Here is an 18,193-nt window from a genome sequence, read left to right on the forward strand (position 1 = left end):
TCCCGTGTTAGTTGCATAGCTTAGGATGGAGGAAGCGTGTCCCTGATAACTGAACTATGTAAAAAACAGGTTTTCCGCCTATGCTGTGTAGAGCAGAATAGCATTAAATAACAAGAACAGATGTAAATGTTGTGTAGGAGCGTATTCATTTATTACCAGATTATGTCATGAATAGATTCATTTTCAGTGGGATGCTACCCTATGTGACATTAGCTTACTTGCCCCCTTCTGAAAAGTTTTCTGTGGACACCCATGTGTGTATGGAGAATTGTCAGATCTGTGGAGCTCAGCCTAGGTCGTGAGAGTTAGATGAGCAGCTTGGGCTCCACTGAGAAGTTCGGAGCAGGCACTCCAATACAGGGTCATAGTGATAGGTTCAGGGTGGGCAAGGTCCTTCAAAACTGTTGTCAGCAGGACCACTTGTGTTTACCAACTTGGGCTGGACACCTGTTAGAAGGGGCCTTTGGAAGGAGAATAGTAGAAGGGTGAGCTACAGTGAGGTATCATGTACTGTGATATCTTGCAGTGCTCAGCTGCAGATGCGTGTGGACCTTTATATTAGTCTCTAAAGTCAATTACCCTTGCCACTTGGGGGGGAGGGGAGTCCTAGGAATCTTTTAAACTGGGCAATATTTAAGGAACAATAAATGATGAAGACAACCTGCAGCCTAAAATATAGGTTCCAATGAATTCTGTGTCATGGTGATAATGCATAAAAGCTACTTTAGCAACAGCATTTAACTCAGGGGTAATGTCCTCTAAATAAAGTGCTTTTTTTTACCTACAAATGATCTCCAATATTGTATTAAGCAGTATCATTTTGGAGAAATATTTCACTTCTGGTATGTGTTCATTGTCTGTTGGAGTCCCATGGAAAATGAAACCCTATGACACTATTCTGTGAGATAATGCAGTTCATTGTATATGATTTTAATTCAATGAACACCATCCTTCCCTCTCAGTACATAAACCCAACTCATGCATTGTCTAGTCACATGTGGTCTTCTGGGCATCAACTCGAGAACTACTGGTACTTCACTGCTAAAAAATATAAAGATCCCTTGCTAATAATGCTCAAGACTTGTACTCAATAGTGCTTCATATCATATGCTGGAGGTTGGTATGAAATTTATTTCCCACAGCTTAGTGGCATTTTCAGAAACATCATACAGATACATAACATAGATGATGGTATATTGGTATTTATATAAAATGTCATAAGGTATGATTATATCATGTGACCTGATACTGTTCAAGCCAAAACAGGTTCCCATGAGGGGTCAGTTAACAACATATCTGCAAAATTGCCCCAATGCAGCGAATCAACTATTAACTGCACTGGTTTAATTGTGTGCCAATGGTAGCAGATGACCTCTCTGAAGTCAAGTTCTGCATCTGTTCATGTTTTGATCAAAAACCACCCCTCAGACGAAGTACAAGATGCAAGGTGGATTCCTTCTGGATATTGTAGTCACAAAGGGTGCGCCCATCTTCCAGCTGCTTGCCAGCAAAGATCAACCTCTGTTGGTCTGGAGGAATGCCTTCTTTATCTTGAATCTTTGATTTCACGTTTTCTATGGTGTCACTTGGCTCTACCTCTAGGGTAATGGTCTTGCCAGTCAAAGTTTTTACGAAGATCTGCATGCCACCCCTCAGACGAAGCACAAGATGCAGTGTAGACTCTTTCTGGATATTGTAATCACAGAGGGTGCGCCCATCTTCCAGCTGCTTGCCGGCAAAGATCAACCTCTGCTGGTCTGGAGGAATGCCTTCTTTGTCTTGGATCTTTGCTTTGACATTCTCAATAGTGTCACTTGGCTCTACCTCCAGGGTAATTGTCTTGCCGGTCAAGGTTTTTACAAAGATCTGCATGCCACCCCTCAGACGAAGTACAAGATGCAGGGTAGACTCTTTCTGGATATTGTAGTCACAAAGGGTGCGACCATCTTCTAGCTGCTTGCCGGCAAAGATCAACCTCTGCTGGTCTGGAGGAATGCCTTCTTTGTCTTGGATCTTTGCTTTGACATTCTCAATAGTGTCACTTGGCTCTACCTCCAGGGTAATTGTCTTGCCGGTCAAGGTTTTTACAAAGATCTGCATGCCACCCCTCAGACGAAGTACAAGATGCAGGGTAGACTCTTTCTGGATATTGTAGTCACAAAGGGTGCGGCCATCTTCCAGCTGCTTGCCAGCAAAGATCAACCTTTGTTGGTCTGGAGGAATACCTTCTTTGTCTTGAATCTTTGATTTCACGTTTTCTATGGTGTCACTTGGCTCTACCTCCAGGGTAATTGTCTTGCCGGTCAAGGTTTTTACAAAGATCTGCATGCCACCCCTCAGACGAAGTACAAGATGCAGGGTAGACTCTTTCTGGATATTGTAGTCACAAAGGGTGCGGCCATCTTCCAGCTGCTTGCCAGCAAAGATCAACCTTTGTTGGTCTGGAGGAATACCTTCTTTGTCTTGAATCTTTGATTTCACGTTTTCTATGGTGTCACTTGGCTCTACCTCCAGGGTAATGGTCTTGCCGGTCAAGGTTTTTACAAAGATCTGCATGCCACCCCTCAGACGAAGCACAAGATGCAAGGTGGATTCCTTCTGGATATTGTAATCACAGAGGGTGCGCCCATCTTCCAGCTGCTTGCCAGCAAAGATCAACCTCTGCTGGTCTGGAGGAATGCCTTCTTTGTCTTGGATCTTTGCTTTGACATTCTCAATAGTGTCGCTTGGCTCTACCTCCAGGGTAATGGTCTTGCCGGTCAAGGTTTTTACAAAGATCTGCATGCCACCCCTCAGACGAAGCACAAGATGCAGGGTAGACTCTTTCTGGATATTGTAGTCACAAAGGGTGCGACCATCTTCCAGCTGCTTGCCGGCAAAGATCAACCTTTGTTGGTCTGGAGGAATGCCTTCTTTGTCTTGAATCTTTGATTTCACATTTTCTATGGTGTCACTTGACTCTACCTCCAGGGTAATGGTCTTGCCAGTCAAAGTTTTTACAAAGATCTGCATGCCACCCCTCAGACGAAGCACAAGATGCAAGGTGGATTCCTTCTGGATATTGTAGTCACAAAGCGTGCGGCCATCTTCCAGCTGCTTGCCGGCAAAGATCAACCTCTGTTGGTCTGGAGGAATGCCTTCTTTGTCTTGAATCTTTGATTTCACGTTTTCTATGGTGTCACTTGGCTCTACCTCCAGGGTAATGGTCTTGCCAGTCAGGGTTTTTACAAAGATCTGCATACCACCCCTCAGACGAAGCACAAGATGAAGGGTGGATTCCTTCTGGATATTGTAATCACAGAGGGTGCGCCCATCTTCCAGCTGCTTGCCGGCAAAGATCAACCTCTGCTGGTCTGGAGGAATGCCTTCTTTGTCTTGGATCTTTGCTTTGACATTCTCAATAGTGTCACTTGGCTCTACCTCCAGGGTAATGGTCTTGCCAGTCAGGGTTTTCACAAAGATCTGCATGATTGACTGTGAAATGAAAGATACATTAAGACTCATTTCAGATATTCAGCAAACTTAACGTTTCTAAGGCATATTAACAACATGGCAATACAAGATATTCTATACCGTCAACATTGTAACTGTAAGGGAATGCCAACAGGGTGTGCAGGGTGGACTCCTCAATTCAAAACAATACAATACAAAAGACAAGTATAAACTGGATGTAAAGCCACTTCGTTGCACCATCCCACTGTCTCAACAGGAGAGCGATAAGAAAACCAAAAGTCTTCTAAAAGTCAGCCTTACAATACTTAAAAAAATTAAACCCCAAAATTAGTTTTTCACATATCTTAGTAAGAAGCCATAATGGGTAATAAACTATAATCATAGATACAACCTGGCAGGCAAATCACCTAAAAAATACAAATAAGTCGAATCTATCATCTATCTAGCTACAGTATCTACTATATATCTACTTTAAGATTATCAGCACATCCACACACACATCTATGCACTAAAGATAAATAACTGAACAGACCCCTTACCTTTATTTAAAGCCTGCTGCGTGCTGGGAAAAGGTTTTCTCCGGTCTTCAGACTAAACTGAATGCTCAGCGTAGCACCTAAGCAGTATTTATATACCTAAGAAACAAAGGCAGATTATGAAATATTCAGCTGCTGTTGCCCAATAAAGCATTCCTAATAACTATAATTATGTGCGATGTTCCTGTTCTAAATAAGGGCATGGAGCCCCACCCTGTTATTAAAATTGTTTAGCAATGCCTATTTGCATTTATATGAAAATGAAGGAATAACAAATGACAGGTATCTTGAAATCGACAAGCTGATTCATTAATGTATTGTTGAATTTAATATTAATCCTTTCCACACAATAGCAGACCTTACTCTTGTTCCATTCCACCCCTGGGGTTCTACTGTCTCTGTTCAGTGCCACTTTATTTACCCTCTAGTGAGCAAAAGTATTTCCCCATGCTCCATAACCCTGGAGAATACGTGTGAAAGAAAGCTGAATGTAAGACTTTTCTCTATTGGGAATGTAATATTACCTGGCATATGACAAAGATACCCAAGTCTTTGAGTGGCATTTTCATATATTTAAATTTGGTGGAAAAATCTATCATTGAGTTATGGTGACTGTACATGAGTATGTTGGTATAGCTTCAGATACTGACAGTATTACATTAAGGTTTAAGGGTAACCAACCTCAAACCAGTTAAAGAAATAAAAATGTTTACCCATGCTCTTTTGGGGACTTGAACCATTGTCCACTTCGCACCCAGCGCAACACTTGGCCTGGCGAAAATTTGCTCTGACTACGTTAATTCACTAAAATGCGGTGTTTCGTTGTGGGCCCCAAATGCCGGCGACATTTCACTAGCGTTACTTCAAGCGAGCATTTGATAGTGAAGATACGCTAGCGTTCATTTCTACCTAGAGAAACTTCGCTAGGGATCTTGTGCTCAGGTCAATTTGCATAGGGCGGGAAATTTAAAGTTGTATGGATGTCTTTATGTTAAATATTGGTGGATGTTATTCTAATGCCCTACACATGTGCCCACTGTAAAATTAACGTTCCATATGTTTGCAAATGTATGGGGTTAACCGGTTACCCAAAAAAAGTTCAAGTCAGGTCTTTTGCAGGCAATCAGGCTGAAAAAAATAAGTAAGTGACAGAAAATTGAGGAAGATCTAGCTACTTTAATGCACTTTGCCTGGTCTGAGGTGACGAAGGCAATTCTGGCGAAAGTGGAAACTAGAGTGAATTTGTGGAGTAACGTCCATTTGCCAGAGTGAATTGTCGACAGGTGATAGAGTGCGAATGACCGCTAGCGCCTGTCTCTTTCACTTCCGAATTGGTGCCTGTGCCTGTGCCCGTTAGTAAATTAACAGAGTTCATGTGAGTGGTAACGCTAGCAAATTGACGCTAGCGTTAGCCTTTTCACTCTTTGGTAAATCTGCCCCTAAGAGTAGACAGGAGAACTGGGAAGAGAAGGAAAGTGTGAACGAGAAAGTCCGAAAGTCTGGATGAGCAGAGTATATGAGTAAAAACGATCAAGACAAGCAAGAGGTCAGAGTATAGAAACACTCAAGAGTATAGAAAGAAAGTGATCCAGACAGGCGTTCAGATTTTGGTCCAGAATATTCACACTAATAGATTCAATACTGGGAGTTAGACTCCGAAAAGACCCTAAGATAGCCTTACTCAATACCACTATCCCAATTTCGGACAAATATCATCGCAAATTGATACTATTGCCGCCTCATGGAAGAAAAGTTCTATTCCTATGGTTATGTTTTGTTTGAAGATGAATTGGATCATGGTAAATGAAAGATTATTGAGTATATCTACTGATACCTATTCTACCTTTACTAAGGTCTGGATTCCCTGGATGCATTACGCCAGACTACACTAAAAATTCTCTAGTGCAGGTTTTACAATCTTCCAATTTCCCTGCACCACTCTGTACCTGGCTTATCAGGTGGTTTATACTGAATTGAAACCTACATGATAGAATTTAAGGTAGTTTCAAAACCTGAATTAAGAGCTAACTGTCGAAAGTATAATGACCACGGACACGGTTGATTAGGTTTATTGTTCAGTTTTCTTTTTATTCTGTTTTCTTCAATATGTATTCTTTATTTATGCTATATGTTGTTTCCCGATGTGTCACTATGTAGAGTGTCCGAAGCCGCTGCTCTTCCTTCACTCTCAAGACATTTGTATGTTATGGTTATAATCCCCTCTGCGTAGGAGGATACACATTTTCTACATGTACGAATGCATAAAAAACTTTGTTATGAGGAAAGTATATGCTGTTTTTCTGTCTAATAAAAAGATTTGAAAGAAAGAAAGAAAGTGACCAGTAAGCATAGCTTTCAGAAACGTGGCCCATTTAGTGAATAAAAATACACAGCTTGTATTTCCAGCATATGTCCACCTTCAGTATATTGGGGTTAAACCTTTGCTGGAATATATAGTGGCCTTCATATCTTTGTTATTTCTTCCATTAATAGCTTTGGCATTTTCCCAGCTAGGCCAATGAAAATGTGTTCCTGGTGCTTACCTCTTAGTCTTATTTAGTGAGACCCCCCAACCCTGAGTTTATAACGTATGGAATGGCAATTGTGACTTCAAACAGCCTAGGTTGTGTGACTGTGTCCAAGTAATTTGCCCCTATCACAAGAGATTAGCAAACCTAGGACACAAAAATAAAAAAAGTAGGGAGATGTGGATGTTATAATTGAGTTGTATAATAAACATGGACAGGAAGCAGCCCTTCGTATACATATACACTTTTTCAAACTTTAGTTCCCATTAAATGAGAGCTGTCTTATTGCACCATTTCTCACTGAGCATAAATTGCCCATACCTTGTCTATCCTGTTTGGCCATGGCAGTGTGTTTATGCAGCTTATTTAGCATTTCTTGGTATGGCTTGGACTAGGAAAATAAGTTTGTTAGGTGTGTCCATGATTGCATAGGTGAAACAGCTCAAAGATACTCGGAGTTCAAACATAATTCGAACAACCACATCAAACCACACACAGTTTCTGTATATAGAGAACCATTTTCTCAACTACATGGGGACACAGGCACATCTCAGGGACATGCAGCCTGTTTTCCTCAGGGGAAGGATCAATTGTCGATGCAAGAGAAAGTCCCTGTACTCATCTCTAGTATGTGAAAACCACTGCAATTAATGATAGAGGCTTATTATATTTCAGGGTTACCATCTTGTTCTTTTAATTCAGGGGTATACTGACTTTTTTGGGTTCAATTGATCTTTTATACATGTATTTGATCTGTTATGCGGAAGCCCATTATCCAGAAAGCTCCAAATTACGGAAAGGCTGTCTCCCATGGGCTCCATATTTTTATCCAAATAATCCAGTTTAAAAAAAAAGATTTCCCTTTTCTATGTAATAATAAAACAATACCTTATACTTGATCCCAACTAAGATATAATTAATCCTTATTGGAGGCAAAACCAGTCTATTGGGTTTATTTAATTTTGACATGATTTCTATTAGACTTAAGGTATGAAGATCCAAATTAACGAAAGACTGCATATCCAGGAATCCCCAGGTCCCCAGCATTCTGGATAACAGGTCCCATACCTGTATCTAAAATGTTTTCAAGGCCACCATATCTCCTTATTTCAGATACTGTCAGTGTTGGACTGGGACACCAGGGGCCCACCCAAAAACCTTAGACCAGGGGCCCATTTTCAGTACCATTATTCTACTTCTCCTTACTCAACCTCTATTCTCCTAGTCTCTATTCTTTACATACTATAATCTATGATTCCATCTATTTAGCCTCTTTGTTCTCAAAGAAATAGGGAATGGCCATGAAATAGGCCAAATATTTAGCAGCACAAGGGCCCACAGACACCTGGGCCCTCCGGGAGTTTTCCCTGGTATCCTGGTGGGCCGGTTCGATACTGTACATGGACATATTGTCCTTCTAGTAACCATGTTATATTTTCATTAATATCTAAAACAGCAAATACAACTTCAGTCCTAAATTGAAATCTATATTGTCTTCAGAGTAAGCTTCCATTTGCTTTGAGCCCCAAAATTTGCAAATATCTCTACTTTAACTAATGAACATACATAATGCTGGGTTACTAAAGTTTTAGCATGTTTCCATACAGCATTGCTTCCACTGTTATGTACCCGGCGCCTGCACTAGTGAATGCATTCATAAATGACTCTACTGACCTTTTGTGTCAGCAAATAAAGGGATAAGTCAGAAACACTCATAGGTTCTTAGACTCCATAACCTTGGATGCTGTCATTGGTTGTGTGCTGGGCAGCAGTCATTGGACCAGAAACAATGTGTGAGATAAAAATCTGTTCAGGGGTTCGGCCACTATAATTCCAGGCAGGGGAAGAGGGTGATATTTTTGTTCAAGGTGGTTTCACTAAAACACTTTCACTGCTGACGTTATAATTCTAAAATATATATACACTGATTTCTTTTTGGGGAGGCTAATCCTACGTAAATCTTCATTATTCTCCACCTGTAATTCAAGGCATTAGATTATTCCTAGTGTATTGCTCACACTGACTCAGAATATCTTGTTGAGTCATTCCAGGAACTCCCTGCTCCTCAGGAAAAATGATCCTTGCTTAGTTTTGATAGACTGGGCCATGACAGTAAGGAAAAGCTATTTATTCCTATCCTGCTTTAAAGTAAACGTGTACAGATAAGCAGTATCTAGTAGTATTGAATCAAAGGAAACTGGCTTCTTCAGTTCAACTGAAGTGGTAGGTAATTCCCCGGCATTTAAACCCTTGAGGGTTGTAAAGTCCCAGATAGACGACAATGGTTCCATTGAACTTCAGTAAGGTGTTGGCTGAAACTCACAGATGTGCGAAAGTGTGATCCAATCACAATGGTGTTGTTAAACCCCCCGGGGTAAACCAGCCCAGGGTTATTCCAGCAAGCACGACGGATCGATCCTCTTCTTCTTTCTTCTTAACTAAAAAGTCGGCTACTTCGTTCTACAGCGCATGCGTCTGCCCCGGAAGCAGGAAGAGGATCACTCATGGTGCTCAGGTAAGTAAATACAATCACTTGGGGGTGCCTAACATTCAGCACCCCCAAATGGAAAATGACTTTCCTAATTTAATATGTGTTCTCTTTTCTGCTGACTCGCTGAAGTTGCTCAGAAGGTTAACAATTACATTTAAAGAGATTCTTTCTGAAAGGTATTATTATGGTGTGGTTATTATTTCAAAATTCCACTGTTCACATTGCAAATAATTCACTTTACCATATCAATTTCTATTTCTGAACCAGCAAGTGTATTTTTTAGTTGTAATATTGGTGTGTAGGCGCCATCTCAGATCATTTTGCCTGGTCATGTGCTTTCAGAAAGAGCCAGCACTTTAGGATGGAACTGCTTTCTGGCAGGCTGTTGTTTCTCCTACTCAGTGTAACTGAATGTGTCACAGTGGGACTTGGATTTTTACTATTTAGTGCTATTTTCATACCTACCAGGCAGCTGTTATCTTGTGTCAGGAAGCTGTTATTCAGTTATCTTGCCATTGTTTTGCTGATGGTAAAGGGAGGGGGTGATAGCACTCCAACTTCAACAGCAGTAAAGAGTTAGTGAAGTTTATCTGAGCACAAGTCATATGACTGGGGGCACTTGGGAAATTTACAATATGTCTAATCCCATGTCAGATTTCAGAATTAAATATAAAAAAAAACCATTTGCTCTTTTGAAAAACCAATATCAGTGCAGAATTCTGCTGGAGCAGCACTATGAACTATGCATTTTGAAAATTCCGGTTACAGAATCACTTTAATCTTCAATTGTAAAGACAAGAGCAAAATAATTGAGGTTGGAAGGACTAAGATTCAACTGTCCCATCCCCAAAAATATAGCCGGGTTGGAGGACGAACGCCTCTAATGCACTGTGCACATGATATCCTGTTGTTAAAGGTGATATCAACCCAAAAAAGCAACTCTCCAATATACTGTATTTTTTTTTATTCCATATTTTAAATGATGTTAACATTTTTGCAAATGGAATTGCTACAGAAAGCAGAGTCTGTCTGTCCATTGTCTATTCTCTGCACTTATTGCCGTTTCTGTAGCTGAACTGGCTTTCCTTCAGCCAAGACTACTATTCCCATAATACAGTGCATGCTTTTCCATTGGTCTTTTTTCCGTACTTGTTTCAATAGCCTGAACCAGCAGTGCAGAGGATACAAAGGGGCAGACAGATACTTATTTAAATTACATTTACAGATAACTTGAAAATCATTGTGTAATGAATGTGGACTGAAAAGCTGCAGTGACAGGTGGATCTTATTCATTTCTGGCACTTTGCACAAAGGATGGATGCAGGACATATTGGCCTTTTCTTGCACCTGCCTTTTGGTGCCCACTATGGGAAATAGTGGGTCTGAGTGACATAACACTAGCTTGAAATATAATATATAGGGTTCACTAAAGGACATTACAAGACAAGACCCAGCAGGTTCCAGCACTGTAAGCTGAATGCCTTTATAAAGGTCACAGAACACTGCGGTGCTTTATAATATTGTTTTTGCATGACAAGCAATATCTTTGTAAATAAGTGAAAGATGACTTTGCATGAGAGGAAGGAACTGAGCAAAATAAACAGTCTTGACGTTTTATGGATGTCTGTGATTAGCACAATTTTGTGGCTTTTGCTGCTTGCTAGAAAAGGTGTCAAGAAAATCAGAATACAGATATATATTATGTATTATTGTGATGTCTCCGTGAGAATGGTTTATGGGGATAGGGTGAAAGAGGGAAGTGACAGAGGGAGCAAGGGGATAGTGCTGAGAGCATTGAAAGTGTTTGTTTGAATTGAGTTTCCCAGCTAAAACAAAAAATCGGCAAGGAATAAGGACCTAACCGACTAACTTTTTTTAATTTAATATATATATTTTTACAGGAGTGTAGAGGACTTGGTAAGGCCCTAAATAATGAGCAACTCCGGTATAGCTTGGTAGAGTAGGTCAACTTACCAATATTTTGAGGCCCTAAACTGAATTTGATGTGGGGTCCAATAACATCTAGTTACAACACTTATAGCTGCCTAATATATAGTATGGGACACAGGGTGTGTTAAACACGTTACGGCCTACTCTGCTTTCAGGAGATCAATGTCATGACATAGATGTCTAATATATATATACGAAACAGTCCTATGACTGCGGACTTTTTAGTTTTTTGTGTATATATATATATATATATATATATATATATATATATATATATATATATATATATATATTTATATGTATTTGACTATATATATGTAATAGTTTTCTAATATATACTGTACTTATATACTTTTAAATACCATTATTTTGTTGTTCCTTTATAACTATATTGCTAGGTTGTACTGAATGTAGCAAGAATCAGAAAGGCCTGCATTATGCCTGACCCAGTCATGATAAAACTGTGAACCTCAGGAACCTCAGAAGAAGCGCCCAGGGGAACTGTGTTGGCCAGTATACATGAACCAGTGAATTAATCTGATTTCTTTCTAATGTACATATTCTAGAATAGGAATTTCTGTGGCATCAGTTCGAGCATTTGGGCTCATTATTTTAGAACAGATCATGGCCAATGTAATGCAGCTTTTTAGATTCACTAGGGGTTTGTGATTACTAGGCCATTTTGGGAAGAACCATAGCAACTATAATGGCTGTATACACAATCAGCAGGTAACCATTCCCTTGAATCAGAAAGACAGGAATCTCATTAAAGAGCGTGAAGACAGTGTTGCCTACTGGCAGGTCTGGACTGAGAATTTAAATAGGCACTGGCATTTCAGGTACACAGAGGCCCAAACAGCCCACACCAGCCCACTAAATACTGACTTTCTATGGGACCTTATAGCAGCCCCTCTGGCATTTTCCAGAACCCACAGATTGCCAGTCTGGGCCTGCCTACTGATATAGACAAGAAGGGGCATCTACTTACTAGGTGCATTGTGCAAAGTACACTTTTCTTTTCATATTGTTACCTCCACCCCCATCTTTGTAAATGATCCCTAATGTCAGTTGACTCATGCTACTCTGTTTTAAAAGTTCAGAATAATCAGAGACGTAGAGACAAAGGGACAAATACTATTTCCAAAAGCAATACTATTTCGAGTGGGGGGAATTCTCACTTTAAAGAGGTGGTTCACCATCAGTTAACTTTTGGGATGTTATAGAATGGCCATTTCTATGCAGCTTTTAATTGGTCTTTGTTTTTTGTTTTTTTTATAGTCTTTGAATTATTTGCCTTGTTCTTCTGACTCATTCAAGCTTTCCACTGAGGGGTCACTGACCCCATCTAAACAACAAATGCTCTGTAAGGCTACACATGTATTGTTATTGCTACAGTTTATTATTCGTCTTTTTATTCAGTCCTTTCCTATTCATATTCCAGTCTCTTATTCACATCAGTGCATGGTTGCTAGGGTTATATAGCCCATAGTAACAGATTGTTGCAAATTGCAAACTGGAGAGCTGCTGAATAAAAAGTTAAATAACTCAAAAACCATAAATAATAAAAAATAAAAACCAACTACAAATTGCCTCGGAATATCACTCTCTAAATCATACGGGGAGGCCCATTTACTAAGGGTCGAATATCGAGGGTTAATTAACCCTCGATATTCGACCATTGAAGTAAAATCCTTCGACTTCGAATATCGAAGACAAAAGGATTTACCGCAAATACTTCGATGGAAGGATTCGAAGGATTTTAATCCATTGATCGAACGATTTTCCTTCGATCAGAAATTGCTTAGAAAGCTTATGGGGAAGGTCCCCATAGGCTAACATTGGTGTTCGGTAGGTTTTAAGTGGCGAAGTAGGTAGTCAAAGTTTTTTTTAAAGAGACAGTACTTCGACTATCGAATGGTCCAACGATTTTTAATTTGAATCGTTCGATTCGAAGTCGTAGTCAAAGGTCGAAGTAGCCTATTCAATGGTCGAAGTACCCAAAAAAAACTTTGAAATTTGAAATTTTTTTTACTTCGAATCCTTCACTCGAGCTTAGTAAATGTGCCCCCTAAAGTTAATATAAAGGTGAAGAACGCTCTTTAATATACTCTCCTCCATAGCTCTGTTGAACATTCTTTCTTCTTCCACCAGTTTACATTTTAGGTTATTTCTATCTGAATAACTATTAGTAATCCTTTTATTAAACATGTTTATATGCTCCAGGTATGGTCTGACTCAACACCTGTAAAGTGGAATAATTGCTTTCTATACTACCACGTACCTTCCCGGCTTTTCTTGTTCCCTGGGTACAAAGCTCACACATTTAATTCATTTAAACATCACCCAGATCTCACTACATTTTTATTGTTTTCAGAATGGAGCCTATTTGCATTCTCATGTACATTAACCCTTTAGTACTACCAAGCAGAATCTATGGCTTCCACATAAAAACACTAGTGTCTGTGATATACATTCTACACTTGCAGTTTGCTCTTGGTTTGTTTAAATGGCAATACCCTTGTTATTCTGGGGAAGCAAGACAAGGGCACTATTTTTGATATAGTAGCCGCCTCGTTGTTGTTTATTACAGTCTGCGGATGCTGTTACCTCATCAGAGCAATCATGGCCCCTCCCAGTGATATAAATAAAGCCAAATAAGCAGATTCATTAATCTCTCTGCATTAATATGGTATATATGATAAATATAGCATAGAACAGATGACTTGCCCAACCAACTTTTTGCTATTTATAACTAATTGCTCTATCCTAAACCAAAAAGAAATCTGCTATATTTATTCCTTATGAAACAATGATGCTCAAATAATGCAGAACATGGATATACAGTAGAAGAAGGTTACTGCTCTCTTATCCTGCAGGAGGACTATGTTTCTGGTCACACAGCCGTTTGCATGGAGGGGTTTCTCATGCCAGATACTTTGTGGAGGTGGTTACCAAACTGTGGGGCTGCCCCTCATTAGAGCAGTGACAGGATGATGAGGATTGGGGAGATGTACAAGTAGATCAGGGGTCCCAACCTCTTTTACCAATGAGTAAATGAGCCACATTCAGATGTAAAAAGTTGGAGAGCAACATAAACATGCAATAAAGTTCCTGGGGGTGCCGAATATGGGTTGTGACTGGTTATTGGTAGCCCCTTATTGTACTGGTAGCCTACAGGAGGCTCTGCTTGGCAGAACACCTGATTTTTATACAACTAAAACTTGCCTTCAGACCAGGATTTCAAAAATAAGCACCTGCTTTGAGGCCACTGGGAGCAACACACAAGGGTTGGAGAGCAACATGTTGCTCCAGAGTCACTGGTTGAGCTAGATGGTCGATTAGGAGTTTTTGTGAGGAACCCTTTTTACTGTCCCAGATATACTTGAAACTATGACACAATGCTTGATAGACCAATTATTTCCTATATCAAAAAAAACTGTTTTAAGCTTAGGGCAACAAGCACAAAGATTGGTTTTCCAAGATGGACTCAAACCAGTAAGGTCAGACAACCATCGTGCTAGATAACTGGAGTCTAGTGGAATAATGAGTACTGGTTTTGGATAAGCAAGGTCTACATATGAAAAAAAATCTCCAAAGTGTGTCACGGCTGCTAAGCTTTGCCTATCTTGAGTACTAAACAGGGCCGTCATCAGAATTCACGGGGCCCTGTATAATAAAATGTTCTGGTCCCCCCTACAAGTAAAAAAATGCATTGGTGGTGTGGCTCCCCTACAAGTTAAAAAAAATTGGTGGCCAGTGACCCATACAAGTAAAAAAAAATCTTTGGTGGCCAAGACCCCCCCCAAGTTAAACAAAAACATTGGTGGCCAGACGCCCACCCCCGCAAGGGCAACATTGGTGTTTAGTGGAACTTACCTTTCTTCTCCCTCTTTTTGCAGCTTTCGGCTCCTATTTCGATGGTGACTCCTCCTTCAGCACGGCTTGGCTCTAACTTCGGCACGGCACGGCTCCTACTTTGTGGCAACTCAGCTCCTAATTCGGCACAACCCCCTTAACATGTGCAGTTGAAGCAATTTTCTGTTTCGCCACAACTGCACATGTGCCGAAACTCACAAAAATTTCCAAAGCATCGGTCTCATTCCGAAGAATACCAAAGTGGCTGAAGATGATGTCCGTGAACTACGCTGGACAGAATCTGCACGGAGGGGTAAGTAAAGAGTTAGGGGCATTTGCCCCGGGGGGGCAGCTAGGCTGGGGGGAGGGGGTCTATGTAGGGTAGGGGAGTAGGGTTTTTTTTTATTTCTCCTTTAAGTGGATCCTCACCAATGGCCCAACCTTCAAGGGGACGGAAATTCATTTATCATTAGCTTCTCAATATTACAAAGGTTTGTTTTCAAAGACAATCAATAGTTGTCATTTTGGTATATTTCTATTTGTGTGGAAGGGCGCACAAAATAGTTTTCTGTTTTGTATTTTTCAGGTCTGTTATAATTTGATGTGGTTGCTAGTAGCCCATTGATAATTGATATACAGTTCATATGATACTCAATTCCAGGCATAAGGACAAAATAAATTCCTGGTTAGAGAGTGTGAGAATAGAAAAGAAACACACAGGGATGTCTCGTGTTCCTGAAAAAATGAAACAAAATGATCATGGACTTAGTCCTTTCAAAAATCAGCCACATATAATAGAAAAAGATCTAAAAATATATAAAAAATGTGTTATTTGAATGTGAAAACATTTTAATCAAGGTGTTCCTCCTTTGAGGCTGTTGTCCCTACACCAATGGCATCTGTAGCAATACCTTTCATTTATATGACAGGTTAGAGTGAGTCAATACTCTCTAGATACAAATCATATTATTATGGCTGCCAAATCTGCACATGTCTGCTTTTTCCTTTGCTGTCTCCATTTCAGGTGTGATCTCTTACTGTCCCAGGGACAACACTGCAGGTTCGACCTCACCAATAATCTGGCCAGAGGTTGGATGTAAATACTGTCACACATCAGAGTAAGGGGTTTAGAGAGCCCCTTGTGAATGTGACCCTGAGCTAGACAACCTTGATTCACTCTCAGACACAGGCAGAAATAAGGAGGTTTAGTCAGTCATTCTCACCCACACTGAAGAAGAACCAGTATGATTGCAGTGGTGCCTATGACCTGAGGGAAGGGGGGTCCACTGAGGTCCACACAGGGCCCAGAAAATTATTGTTCTTGGAGTTGCTCGGGGTACCAACTCACAGCTGCCAATTTCAATCTGAAACCAGCTGATAAAATTTAGGAGACATCCCATCCTCCAATAAAAAATCTACATTTGGCATTGCTTCCATCTGCTGGACATGCTTGGAACTTCATATCATTAAAACTGAGATTGCCCAAGTAGTCCTTCTCTTGAAGGACAGCAGATTTTCTTCTCTAATGCCAATGTTGGCAATTGTGGCAGGTGCAGTGCCATAACTCTTATTGTTTCTCCTGTCATAATGGGAGCTGCAGTACATAAACCTTGCTTATCCCTAAATTATGCTGTGGCTCTCAGGGAGAAGACTGAAAGTAGAGAATAGACAACCTTAAAGGAGAAGCAAACCCTTGCTAATAAAAACCCCCAGCCCTCTACCCTACATAGACCCCCTCCCTGCTCCTCCCCAGCCTAGGTGGTACCTTTGATAAATGCCCCTAACTCTTTACTTACCCCTCAGTGCAGATTCAGGGCATCAGAGTTCACGTGCACCATCTTCTTCTCTTCGTTAATCTTCGGGAATAGATATTGGTGCATGCGCAGTTGGAGCAATCAGTGCATAACTGCGTATGCGCCAAAAGTAACGGAAATTGCCAAAGCGCCGGAAGAAGACCCGAAGATTACCGAAGAGCCGGAAACCGGATTTACATAGCGAGCACCCCTAAGCCCACTGCCATACGTCACCCCTTTCCCCTCCACTTTATTCGTGGAAAATGTCATCATTGGGACCAGAGCAATGGAGATTGGTGCACGGGAAATTAAAAAAATGATTGTATCTCCAGCGCATCCCCAGCGTTTTTGAACCAATGTGGGTGTGGTTGGGCAGCATGCCGCCCTAGGCCTGGGCATTGGTGGCCTTTCCACAAATCCGGCCCAGGCCAGAAGATGGCGCCTGTGAACTCTGATGCCCTGAATCTGCACCAAGGGGTAAGTAAAAAGTTAGGGGCATTTACCAAAAGTACCACCTAGGCTGGGGTGGAGCAGGGAGGGGGGGTCTATGTAGGGTAGGGGTTTTTATTAGCAAGGGTTTGCTTCTCCTTTAAGGGACAAAAATGTCATGTCTTGCATGCTGTTAGCCTGAGAGAAAAGAAAGAAAGAAACCGTAAATCAATGAAGGGGACCGATTTCTTAGGCACACATTAGAGAGCAAAAATACTATCTTTCTCTTTCCCTTCTATAATAAATGCACCAGTCAGGCACTTGTAGGACTGGATTTGTGGAAAGGCCACCAAGGCCTGGGCCTAGGGTGGCAAGATTTTAGGGGGTAGCATGCTGCCCAACCACAATTTGTTCAGAAAACTGGGGATGAGCAGCAGATACAATAGTTTTTAAATTTCTCATGCACTAATCCCCATCCAGTCCGAATTATGAAAATTTGCACGATTAAAAGGGTGGGGACAGGGGCGACAAACGGCAGCGGGCCTAGGGGCGCCCGCTATGTAAATGTCACAATATAAGGCTGATTAGTAATTAATACAGATAATTACTACATGGCAGCACAACCTCATTTTCTACTTGATAATTAGTGATGACCCCTAAGCTTAGCTTCTCAACAGCTGATCAGAGACCACTGAGCATGTGAGTGTCACAGACACTTTCCAAGATGGTGACCCCCTGTGACAAGTTTGAAGTCCTGGATCATTGCTGCTATTGACAAGCTGAAACTTTAATCTGGTACAATAAATTCAGCATATGGCATTTTTAACCATATTCATTTTTAGGGTTTAGTTTTCCTTTAAGGTTTCCTTGTCCTTTATACATTTAGAAAGGAAATGTGCCACTTTAGTTTGCCTTTAATTCTAGCTTTGCTTTGTTACAAGCAACAATCACATATTTCAACTCTTTTTTTAGATGCTGTAAGATAACTTGGATGGGAAATGGGTAGTTGGTGCCTGACAACTCATGGACAGTCCAAGGCATTTTCCATTTGAGGGCAAAGTGCCAGTCCACCCCAACCATCAACTCTCACCTTTGTTGCAGGCTGCGTGGTATACTGTTAAAAAACAGAACATTCTGTTACATGAAGTGATATTTTAC

At 40.7% G+C, this 18,193-nt stretch overlaps 1 protein-coding gene across 1 annotated transcript; it reads right to left on the reverse strand.

Annotated features, from left to right (window-relative positions):
• Positions 1-1,111: 1,111 nt before the first annotated feature.
• LOC108707934 (polyubiquitin-C) lies at positions 1,112-4,089 on the reverse strand. The gene is made up of 2 exons (XM_041581650.1): positions 3,993-4,089; positions 1,112-3,474 (listed from the first exon to the last, which is right to left on the reverse strand). Exon 2 carries the CDS (start codon positions 3,466-3,468, stop codon positions 1,411-1,413), a length of 2,058 nt encoding a protein of 685 aa, XP_041437584.1. The 5' UTR covers positions 3,469-3,474; positions 3,993-4,089; the 3' UTR covers positions 1,112-1,410.
• Positions 4,090-18,193: the final 14,104 nt, after the last annotated feature.

Source organism: Xenopus laevis, chromosome 2L (genome assembly GCF_017654675.1).
Source record: "Xenopus laevis strain J_2021 chromosome 2L, Xenopus_laevis_v10.1, whole genome shotgun sequence".
In the NCBI taxonomy this organism is placed as follows: Eukaryota; Metazoa; Chordata; class Amphibia; order Anura; family Pipidae; genus Xenopus; species Xenopus laevis.

Excerpts from the sequence above, each read along its gene's own strand:
- LOC108707934 (XM_041581650.1), bottom strand. The coding sequence starts at position 3,468 with ATGCAGATCTTTGTGAAAACCCTGACTGGCAAGACCATTACCCTGGAG.